Raw genomic sequence first — 12,131 nt, 5'->3', positions numbered from 1 at the left:
TTTTCTTTAGTTCATTTAATTGAACTGAGTAGGGAGCAGACAGGTAAAAACTCAACTGACATCCATGCATGTGGAAGAGAGAGCAGCCTCTTGGTCCAGGGATGGATAGCCAAGGGTTGGTGGTTCTACATTAGGAAACTAATGTAGACCAGGAGCTGGATTACTCCTTACAATATCATCATAAAGGCAACGACTCAACATCCTCATGTGTAGAGCCATGATAAAGATGATCAGGACAGTTAGCTTTGTTCCAAGTGGGAGCTGAACTAAGTTGCTCAGTGCGTCTATAGCCTTGGTCAGATTTCATCCCTGTAGATATTGTGCAATAAATGGATGTGAGTAGGCATATATTCATCACACTGACCGTGTACCCTGTAATGGGCTGGTCCTTTGTAACCACACCTAGTTTGCTGAAGTGCTGTCAAAGATCTCATTGTATTTTATAGGCCTTAAATACCATTGCTAAAGTACCAAAAGACAAAGATAACAGGATTGTGAATGAGGCTTGTGTAGGTTAGGCACTGATTTCCTGTTACACACCTATAACTTACTTGGGGTTTACATGCGCACTCCAGGGTACTAGAGTCTAACAAGTCACTGCACATCCACTGAGCCAAATCAGTTATCTTTATGCATACACTTGGCCTGTGGCAAATACGAGATGAACAAATTAGGCTTTTAGCCTTCCTTCACTGTGGGCTAAATGAAGTCAAATGATCTTGCATAAGCTGTGGGTTGAAAGCACGTGTGTATGCACACACTGTAACTGCTCTTGTCCCTGGCTGGTTACATGCGTTTTTAATCACTGCATCTTTGCAGACACTTTGCTCATCTGTGGTCACAGTGCAGGAATGGGGGTGTTCAGCTTTTCCCCATGATGGCAGCTGTCAGAGGGTGGAGATCCAGCCTTCCAAGGACCGCTGGTGACATTCCTGACATGACTTTATCAAATGATCCCAACTCCTTTTATCATCTGGATATCCAGAAACCTTAACAAGAACAAGCGTTTCTCCATCCCATTGCTGGCACAACTGCTTCTGAATACCCAGCTCCCCTCTTCTAAGTTTGCATTTTTATTGTATGACCTTTTCCTCCAAGCAGTGAGGTTTTAAACAGAGCAACAGCAAATTGCAGTGGAGGAAAGTAGATAGAAAATGCAAAACCACTTTTAGAATATGCAGCTTTTTAATCGCCTTCCCGTATTCAGTCAAAGTAATGAGATTTCTTGTTTATATTTGCAATCAGGAGAGGCACCTGACTGTGATGAGAAGCCGGACATTTCTCTCCTACAAACAGGTAAAATGCATTCATGTTTTTATCAGCTTCCAATGTATTGGTTTATTTATGGCACAGAAGCAGTTTTCAGTGCTCCTGGCATGGCACATACAGGCAGGTAATTGCACACAGGATCCAGCTATCTTTAAGCTTTCAACGGCCTGTGTTAAAAAACAAAGGCATCAGAATCTTACCATTTCCCCCTCTGTTTCATATCCATAAAACCTCAAGGTTCATGGTAGCAGCTAACCCTTCTCGCGCCAGACTTGTGCTCACCCCTGGTATTTCTGGGAGGTTTCTGGTAGGGACAAACACAATCATCTGTAGCATGTGCTCAGCTGTCCAAGGTATTAGCAATCATGTTGGGTTCACAGAAGGATTGCAGAGATGGTTATGTGCTAGTTAAGTGTTGGGTTGCTTTTCCTTGAAATGCAGCCACCCTCAAAAGCCTGACAGCAGCTGCACAGCAGTTTAGCTGGGCAGCTGGGTGGGCAGGGAAAGAAGGTTTTTGCATGCTGTTGCACATGGTGTTGAAATCAAGATGGGCTGAGACTGAAATTTGAAGCACCCTCTCATTAAAGAGTCAGTCTATCAACAGGTGCCCTGATGGTAGGAGCTGAGCTGCCATCCTCTGAAGATACGGTGGGGCCAGAGTGTGGGGAGAGTGGGGAATTTCCCTGCATTGCAAAGTCATTTCCCTGTGATTTACATGTTATCCCCAAAGCTAAATTAAAAGGAGGAGGAATCTTGCACAGACAATATCATGGATTATGGTGCATTCTTATCATGTTTCTAAGGTATAACAACAAAGGGTGGTTGGAGATCATCAGTGCTCTTGCTGTGAAGAACAGGACAGCATTGCTGAGCTCAGGCCGTGCTACCTGGAGGCTATGGGGATAGACAGAAGAGTAGTAATACTATCACAGCATCTTGTGCAAGGGCCTCCTAATCTCTCCTGCATAGGGGCTGGAGTGAAGGAGCTCTCACACACTGCTGCTGTGTGCCTGAGCAGCAGCTGCCAGCCGTGGAGAGCTGCCGGTTGCAATCCTGCTGTCGGAGCACGTGCAGTTACTAAGGAATAGGACCAGCGAAGCAGTTGAGAGGACAAGCATCTATAGTCTGGTTCTGGCATGGGCCCAGGGGGGGCTGGGAGCACGCGCTGCCTGGGAGCCGCCGTGCTTCTTTCTTGGCTAGGCACTGAATAGCGTTTCAGAGCACAGCTGTGATAATAGATGCAGGAAGCTCTGGTTTGAAAGGTCTCTTCCAAGTGACATCCTGTTCGTTGCTTTTATCAGGGAGGGAAGCGGTTCTCGTGCAAGAGGACCCTAATAAAGGTGGCTGATGCGACGCAGCGTTATCTTTTCATTGCTCTAGTGATTGTGTTAAGGAGAATTATCGGGTTGTTGTGCTGTTCAAGCACAGTGTCTGTAGTTACTACTCGCGTTACACACCTCTAATGGTGTGCTGAGGTGGTTGTGGCAGTGAAGACAACTCCCTTTCCACTTCACAACAGATCACCACTGTGTTCTGCTTGCCTGTACACCTCTGAGCATCCATGCATACAGTTTTTGGGCTGACATACTTCCTTGCAGTGTATACTTGACACTATCCACGGAAGGACACCTAAATAAACTGCACCACAGTCTGCACTGCTGGGGGAGGTGATGCTCACCAGCTGTAAGCCAAATGTTTGGTTCCCACCATTCTTGTATGTGTGCAAGTGCCTCTTTATAGCACATATCCATGTAATATCCTACTGTTCTTAGAAGCAAGTGATTTAAAGTGTTATTCAGACAGTGTAATGACAGTAATTATGATAGCGAGCCAAAATACAGAGGCTTTTTATCAAGGGACTGTAGCAAAAGAGGTGGAATATAACTTTTACAGGGGTCTTTCCCTGTCAGCATAGCTGGTTTTGTAAAGGGGTGGTCACTGGCAAGTTCTTTAAAGAGGGCCTTTGTGTGGTTTATTCAGCTGTCTTTGTTTAGCTTGAAGAATCTTTGGGGAAGAGTCTCTCTGACTGTGTTTGTACAGTGCCTGGTGCAATGGGCCTTGGTTGCAGATGATAGCTAATAGCAAATAAATCACAACCTCAAGTTGCACCAGGGAAGGCTTAGATTGGCTATTAGGAGAAATTCCTTTGCTGAACAGGTTGTCAGGCACTCGAACAGGCTGCCCAGGGAAGTGGGGGAGGCACTGTCCCTGGAGGTGTTTAAAAGACGAACAGATGTGCACTTAGGGACATGGTTTAGTGGTGGGCTTGGCAGTGCTGGGTTGGACTTACTTGATTTAAAGGTCTTTTCCAACCTAAATGATTCTGCAATTCTGTGATCAGTGATTAACCTGGTGTATTGGTAGAATAAAACCAGACTAAATTGGGTTGCCTGATGGAGGTGGGTCTTGCAGGAGACTGGATGGAGGTGGGGGGGAAGGAGGGGTACAGAAGCTGTCTATGGCAGACATCAGGTGGTTGCTCTCTTGGTCTTCAAGAATTGAACAAACTTGTGAAGCAAAAACACCCAAAGTGGTTGGTTTGAACCAACGGTAAGTGCTGGTGCCTAAAAAGGATGCTTTAATCAGCCTTTGCTGCTCAGTCAGTGCTGCCTGTGAAACTGGTGACATTGTGCACAAGGTCTGACTATATGTGGACTAGCGATGCCTCAACCCTTGTGTTTTTGGATCGCAGAATGTCTAACACTTCACTGGAGACACCTCACTCAGAATTGTGGTTGCTGTTGCGCTCTTCATCACTGGTGGGAAGAGGGCTGCTTGCAGAGAGAAGATCAGGTCTGCTTAGGTCATGTTGGGAGGTGCCAGCAGGGCTGGGCTCTGTGAGCAGTAATAGGTGCCTGCAGTTGGGTCTGAACCTGCTTACTGCTAGCAAAGGGCTTTGAGAAGCACAGGGGCTGTTTTGTTTTCTAAACCCTCTTCTGGAACTCTAAAGCCTTGTAAAACATCTGAGCTGGTTCATCCCCATAAAACTTAAGGGGGACATTTTTTCCCAATTAGATTTTAGCACTTGTGAGCAGGAATCATGCTCCTGTTTTAAAATCACCATCAATGCTGAGAGGGCCTTTGCTTTAAAAGCCATTGATTGAAGGGTGTTTAAAGGAAATTGGAAGCACTGTGGTAGTTAAACTTGCATTGACAGATAAATCTTAAGAAAATACTAGAATTGACTCTAACGAATGTTATCAAAGCTCAGGTCTTCCACAGCACCTACCAGAATCTGAAGGCTGTGTCCAGAGCAGAGCTGAGACGGGTCAGACAGCTCCGGGGGTAAATACCATTCACTCAGTAGAAAGACTGATTAGTTTCTCGGTGCCCATGGCAGGGAGTTGGAACTTGATGATCTTAAGGTCCTTTCCAACCTAAACCATCCTATGGTTCTATGATACAGGCACCTGCAAGGTGTGAGACAGGGAGATAGGTCTTTATCTCACAGATGCGGCAGCTTTTAGGGTCTTTTCTGTAGAAGCTGATACTGCAAAAAGGCTCATCTTACTTTGGTCTGTAGTTTACATAAAGCATCTGGATCTTGTGTTTTAAAAGAGAAACAACAGGAAGGTGTAACAGGAACATGTAACCCCTAAGTTCTGCATGTGGAAACCAATGCGAGGCAGCTGCACCACCCTGTTCTTGCATCCTCATCCTGAATATTGGATTTGTAAGTTATATACAGCCCAGGACCATGCGAGATCTCTCCTTATACCCCTGCTTTGGGCCACAGCTGTGCTGAGAGCTTGTGTAGTTTCTCCACACTGGGGTTAATTTCCAGATGAGAGAGAATTCTGATATCCCTAAAAGAAGGCAAAACGCTGTCATCGCAATCCTCAGGGCCAGGGGTGACACAGTTTTGTGAGAAGATGAGAGCAATCTCCTGGTAAAGAACCAGATGATAAGAAAACAGCAACGAGGCAATTCTATACAGGTTGTCTGCTTTTCTCTTGAAATACAATATCAAGAAAATGAAACTTCAAACAATGAAAAAACCTTTTCGAAACCTTAAATACAAATCCTTTATTGTAATATAAATCTTTATCCTTTCAGTGCACAACTGTATGAGTCTTCCCTTTTCATTGGGTTGCATTTGCCTCTCAGGCTGATTGATGTCTGTCTCCTATTTGCCCTGTGTTCTTAGTGCGCTCCTTGTAATTCTTCTGTCCATCTTTCATTGTTCTGTTTAGAAAAAGCACATTCTTAAAGTGCTTTAAAAAAGATGGGATATAATCATACCGTGCACCTTTTTATATCTCTGTATAATATAGATAGATATTTATATATATGTATTCTCCCATATGCGTTTAGACTGCTGCAAAGAAGATCCCAAAGTATGTACTTGAGGTTTAAAATTCATGTGGTGCCTTTTCCCTTCTTCAGAACCTAACTTCAAAGGGGTGAGCATTGCAGAGCAGTTTGTTCTGGACTCTGATGCAGCACTTGACACCTGAAGTGGGGGCACTGGATGTTGTATGAGGAACTTGGCTGGCAAATATGGATTCAAAAAAACTATTTAATTTGGTTTTCTTTAGCCAACTGAGCCCTACTCTGAATGGGCTCAGCAGCCACTGCCTGTGTACACACCAGCTGCTCAGCCCCAGCACGTGTTAGAACTCAAATATGTAATTTCCATCAGTCTAATTTTTCCCTTTTTTGGGATAATTGACTGATTTCTTCAAATTTTGATATTTTTTAACTGATTTCCTCACTGTTTCTCCCCTCAGGTAGCCTTTTTGACACCACAACAGATCATCTGATAGACGCAAACCTGGATTTTTCCCCTTGAATTTCACATCCTACATCAGTGTTCGTAGTGGATAAAAGCATCTTCTCCTTTGGATAACATTCCCACCAGATCAGCACGAGAGCTTCAGTGTACAAGAAAACATGGACAATCCACACTGCTTTCATCTCAAGTGTGTGTCATTTCATGCGTTTTCCATGTAACCTCAAATCACAAAGCTACCAGATCGCTTCACTCTTCTTCATCTTAATTAAAAATGATTTCCATCATCCAATGCACTATTTAATTAGCAGGTCATCCACTATGAAGACATCTTCTTGCCTTTGTTTCTCCTCCATGATTGTGTTTTTCCATGTGGTTGTAATGCCTCCCAGCAGTGTTCCGTACATACAGCCGTGTGACTCTTCCTGTCTCCAGGCATCTCTTTCCATCAGGAGCCCCAGGGGCTCAATGAGCATTTGACTTGACCAAGCTCTTTTCAGACCCACTTTTCCTCTCCTGGCTGCTGTGTTACCAGTGACCAGGATGCCAACCAGCAGTGCCCAGTTTCCTAATTGTAGCAAGGAGAAGCTATTCCTCAGACAAATTCTCCTCTGTGGTCCTATTGGGATGGCTGTTGAGCATGTTTTCAGTGCAGATGGCTGGTCATTCTCCCCTCACTTGCCTGCCCTTCAGTCTCAAACCATATCAGTTTGCTGGTTTCCAGGAAGAGGGTCTGCACACTGTGATTTTTCAGCCACTGCCCTTGGTGACAATGTTCAACCATTTTTGAAGCTCAAGTCACCTTTTCCCTGGCACTCGATTGATACCTCAGCAGTAAAGATGAGTGAATCGATCAAGACATTGCACTATCCTCTTAGATGTTGGAAGGGTCAGTCCTTTCAGGCTGGGGCTAAGGTAAAATTCTATGTGCCCTCCATGCAAACCTTCACTTCTGCACCTTCATCAGCACTAAATTCACTTTAAAGATGTTGGGAAAAAGTCTGGCAGGTCTTAACCTGCATCATCCATCACCAGGTAGTCTGAGCGTGTTTCCTGGAATTCAAGGGAGAGCTGCTAGAGCCTTCACCGTTGTGCTTCGTTTCCCTGTGGATATTTTAGCTGCATCTTTTTTGGGTTTCAAACTGTTTGGCCTTTGAGTGTCTCAACAGAAGTGCTATTACAGAGTGGGATGGTTGTCAAAATATTGAATCTCTTTCTTTAGCAATCCTAAAGCCTGTTTCTCAGATGTCACCCAGTGCCCACAAATAACACCAAAGCCAACTGGAGCGCTTTGGTCTCTTGGCACCTGAGAAACCAGGCTCCCAGCCCTTCCCCACACACCTCCTGTGGACTCTTTGGAATGCCTGTGTTCTCTCTGAAGCTGTGGAATAGATTGAATGTGCACTGCAAACCTTAAGATTTGAGTCTTTTCCTTCCTTCGTGGCTTGGAGTTGCCTGTCTTGGGCAGGGGGCACTGCTCCGTTGTGTCCGTATCGTAACCCTTCAGCAAAGGAGTCAGCATTTTGTACCTTTGGAAGATTGCGTTTGTGTTTTTTTCCTGTGACTACTGTTGAGACTTTCTTCAGAATCTTTTTATAGGTTTTATTAGAGAAAAAAAAAGAAGAATCATTCCATATTTAGGTAAAAACGTCTCAATCTTCTGTATATATGTTTTATTAATATGTAAATATTTAGCTATTTTTAAATGACTATGTTCTTAATAAAGCGACAAGGGACTAGTTGTGACATGGTGTATAACGTTGTGGCGTGGTATGGATCTCTGGGAAACCCTCTTTGTCAGTTCAAGAAAAGAAAACTACAATAAATAACTTTAATTGCACGCGGGTTCCTGTGTTCTGTGCTGCATTCCCATATTCCAGAGGAATTATACACCCATTAGTGGGTGGAAAACCCTAAACCTTTACCACCACAACACTACTTTCCCAGCTGGTTCAGAGGGAAACCATGCCACCTGCCAATCACAGCAACGTCTATATCCAATCGCATAATAACTCTCGAGTATTAAGTGCTGATATGCTCGAAGTCTAATTTTAATTGAATTAGGTGCCTTTATAATCTGCACTTAAAAGGTTAAGCTCTGCTTCTATGGAAACAACACAGAGGAAGGACAAACCAATACTCGTAATTTGGAGTAGCTGCATAGAGGGATGTGTGGTAATTTATAATCACACCCTTATCAAACACTGTTTAGCCCTGGAAAATACTGCCTCCAAAAAACATGTTCCTGGTAATCTTTCATCAATTACAAGGAGCCAGTGAAGTATGAGAGCGGCTTGGCACACCTCTGTGCTCTATGTAAAGAGCACCAGGAATAAATGGATGGTGAAATGTCCAGTGAGAGTTTCCCTTACGGTTTGGTGGCTGCACAGATCTACTGAAGCCAATTGAACATCTCGTATTGATGTGACATGGCCTGAGTCAGCACAGCCATCATCACCTGGGAGTACTGAAAGAGCTACTAACACATACATCATAGAATGGTTTGTGTTGGAAAGGAGCTTAAGGCTCGTCCAGTTCTAACCCCCTGCCACAGTCAATGACACCTCACACTAGACCAGGTTGTAGGCAGTTGTAGGGAGCGATGAGGTCCCCCCTGAGCCTTCTCTTCTCCAGACTGAACCCCCCAGGTCCCTCAGCCGTTCCCCATCACACTGTGCTCCAGGCCCTGCACCAGCTCCGTTGCCCTTCTCTGGCCCCGCTCCAGCACCTCAATGTCTCTCTTGCAGTGAGGGGCCCAGAGCTGAACACCGGATTTGAGGTGCGGCCTCACCAGTGCCCAGTGCAGGGGCACAGTCACTGCCCTGGCCCTGGTGGACACACTGATACTGATACTGATCCAGGCCAGGATGCTCTTGGCCTTCTTGGCTGCCTGGCCGTCTCAACAGGGCTGCTCCCAGTCCATTCACCCCCAGCCTTTACTGATACAGGGGTGCAGGAGCTTGCTCTTGACCTTGTTGAACCTCATGAGGTTCACACAGGCCTGGTCCTTCAGCCTCACAAGGTCAACAGCGATTGCCAGCACCTTCCATGTGCCTACAGACTGGCTTCAGATCTGAATGTAACCCATTACTCACACAATGAGGGATCTTCCAGCTGGATGGAACAAATCCGTCCTTTACTAAACAAGTATTTTGACTCACCTGCTCTGCACTCCAAGTCATGCCCCAAAATGTGGCTTTGTTTACCTTGGGTTTTAAAACAGGGGACAGGTTTATATACCACCTGCACCCCCATGTGGGCTCCAGCTGAGCTCCAGCATCCTCGTGGGGCCATTCAGCCACTGCATCCCTCTGTGCTGTGCACAGGACACTAGAGATGAATGCTTTGGGTGAAAAAGAACCCTTCTGAAGCTTCAGAGGAAAAAGGATATCCTGCTGCAACATGAAAGGAAACCGGAGCCTGGGCTTTATAAAAGATGCATTAATTGTGAGACAAGAAGAAAGTCATCTCGAGTGCCTGTGACATGTTGGTTTAGGGAGGGATGGCTGGGTCTCCTGGGGGAAACAAAAGGATGGGGATGGGTGCTCCTGACACAGCCACCTCCTCCTGGAGAGAAACCTCCCCCAAACCCTACCCTGCGTGGAGGTTGTGATGCCTCACTGGGAAGCACATCCCTCCTTCACTAGGGATGGTCCTAGGAGAAACCTATGGGGCCACATCCTGCACATAGAGAGACAGAGGTACCTCAGAAATAAACCCCCTGTGCAGGTTCCCCCCAGATCTAAAGCAGCAAAATGCCTCATAGGAGGTGCTGAGACATCCCTTCTCCCTCCACTGCCTCTCCCACTGCTCCAGCATCCCCACACAGGGCTGGAGCAAGCACCTTCATCCTTCCCACCACACTGGGGTGCGAGAGGGGTTGGTACAAGTGGGTCAGGTGTGATTTCTCAGCCATCAATGCTAATAAAAGCCACCAGAGTGAAACCTATAACATTATGTGTATAAATAATTTAGCTCCAGTGGGTAAACATTCACTCTGGGCTTTTAAAATATGAAATAATCCCATCAGCTTTTTCCCCTCCTCTCCATGCAGATGCCATTGCTGCTAACAGGAGCAGAAAACAGCTAACACTGAGGTTACTCAGAAACCAGGGAGACACATCTCTTGTGTGTTTGCACTGGCTCCTTCCTCCACCCGGATCCTCAGAGGTACAGGGGAATCAGGATAAGCAAGGCAGCTAATTAGGAATGAAGATGTCACTGGCTTGTAATTGCAAGTAACTGTTGACCAGAGGGATGGGTGTAAGAGGAGAAGAGGCTGCGTTCTCCCCTTTGCTCCTCTCACTCCCTCAAGCAGATGCAGACATCAAGCTTGCCCTACATCGCACCCGTGTGACCTGTCCAGCTGCCCTCAGATGAGGTGTTTTGCCCCAGAACTGCCCTCAAAAGGAATCCCCACAGGGTGTCCAAGGCCGCCTCAAGCTGACCCTGTGGCTCTCCAGCACTGGATGTCCTCACTGCAGCAGAGTAGGGAAGATGCAACTGGCAAATGGCAATAGCATCACTTGGAGAGCAAGTTCAGCCATCAAGGGCCTGTGGCTGGAAACACTGGGCCTAGGCCAAGAAGGAGCTGCTTTGAGTCACCCTTGCCCTGTGAGATCCTCTGGAGGGACCTTTGCCAAGGATTAGAACCAGCGTGGCAGATAGTGTTGCCAAATTGGTCCATAATCTTTCATGAAGGTCTGGGGAGGTGAATGGCCATGAAGGCAGCTTGAGGGGGCGACCACCACCATGGCGAGGGATGCCCCTCGTTGTGTCCATCACCCACACCCAAGAGAAATGTCACCTTCAGGTGATGCCTGGACAGGTCAGGGTGGATGGAAAAGGCCAGCCCGTGTAGCCCTGCCATCCGTGGACACTCAGGTGGCCTCGAGGACCTTCTCTGCCCCGGGCTAGATCATCAAACCATCATATGGACAGCACATGCACACACTGGGAGGTGGTCCTGCACTCCAGCAAAGTGAATCGGTCCAAAACATCTCATTGGCACCAACGCTTCCACCCCACAGCATCCCTGCTCTGCTTTCGCCCCATGCCCAGCATTGTCCTGGAGGCACCAGGTGACAGCAAATGTGGGCTGGAAGGGGATGAGGGGGACATTCACATGTCAGGACACTGTGAACCCATGCGAGCTTCCCGATGTGAAGTTAGCAGGGAGGGACCTGGACAGGACCCAGCATGTGGCTATTGCCATTACCATGGCTTAGGGAGAGCAAAGATTAATGTAATCATTTAATCCTGAGAGATTTCAGGATTCACAGACTGGACCTCATGTCTCCATTCACCATGGCACAGGGCACATGTGTGAGCTGCTCTGCTCTTAGCTGGACCTCTGTTCCCTTCTGCTTTCCTTTTCCCTGAGCTCCTGCACGTGTGCTGAGACCCCAGCTGCACACAGTGGTGGTGGTCCTGCCTGCAGCATCCAACCCACTGTTTGGCTGGTGAGAACGGGGACACCATCCACCCTTGGTCTTCCTGACTTCCTGCTTGTTGATGGCTAGGTGCTCAAACCCTGAAGACCTCTCCACCTCCCTGCAGCACACGTTGTTCTGCCTGATGCTGGTGGGGTATCCACGTTCTGCATCTCCATCCTCCCTGACTTTACTGATGCTGTGGAGAGAGCCACAGGCAGCCAGGTTGGGCTGGACACTGCAGGGAATGGGGTTTGTCTTCAGGTTAGAAACACCCTTTGCCTGCATAAAATACACCCAACCACCACAGTCTGGCCAGGCAACAGGACAGCATTGGTGACACCAGATGACTCACAATGCATGTGTCCTTTCTGTCCCTCTGATTCAGGGTACCACATGTGGTCCAACACCATAGGAAGATGCCCTATTCAGGAATGCTGTTGTCCTTCGCTCCTTCCCCCTGAGCTAAGGGGACATAGGCAGAGGCTGGTGAATGGCCCACAGCTGTCCTGAATAACCCAGGTGCTGCCAGTCCCCAGGGAGGGGAGCCAGGACATGGTAGTGGATGTTCTGCATCCCACAGGGATGGAGTGTTGAGTACTGCTGCAAGACCTCTTCCATTTCCTGGCTCCTCTGCTCACCAGAGCATCACCTTCCCACCTTCATCACCTGGGGAGCATAAATTGTGCCAGCCCCAG

General features: G+C 47.1%; 1 protein-coding gene across 6 annotated transcripts in view; it reads left to right on the top strand.

Annotated features, from left to right (window-relative positions):
• The window catches only part of BEND7 (BEN domain containing 7), a 48,225-nt gene extending 40,384 nt beyond the window's left edge, over nucleotides 1-7,841 (top strand). For 3 of the 6 annotated variants that reach the window (XM_061368160.1, XM_061368162.1, XM_061368157.1), the window contains 2 exons: nucleotides 1,246-1,296; nucleotides 6,000-7,841. In XM_061368160.1, the coding sequence (XP_061224144.1) occupies nucleotides 1,246-1,296; nucleotides 6,000-6,061 (113 nt within the window). In that variant the 3' untranslated portion in view covers nucleotides 6,062-7,841. The remainder of the gene's footprint in view (nucleotides 1-1,245; nucleotides 1,297-5,999) is intronic. The other 3 variants (XM_061368163.1, XM_061368159.1, XM_061368158.1) reach the window with 2 other exon arrangements.
• Nucleotides 7,842-12,131: the final 4,290 nt, after the last annotated feature.

The sequence above is a fragment of the Neopsephotus bourkii genome, unplaced genomic scaffold, assembly GCF_033783945.1.
Source record: "Neopsephotus bourkii isolate Nb327-2 ecotype Australia unplaced genomic scaffold, CSIRO-AGI_Nbou_v1 NB_1423, whole genome shotgun sequence".
In the NCBI taxonomy this organism is placed as follows: domain Eukaryota; kingdom Metazoa; phylum Chordata; class Aves; order Psittaciformes; family Psittacidae; genus Neopsephotus; species Neopsephotus bourkii.
Note: the sequence above shows the minus strand (reverse complement) of the source record. Positions and strands in the feature narration are given on the sequence as shown.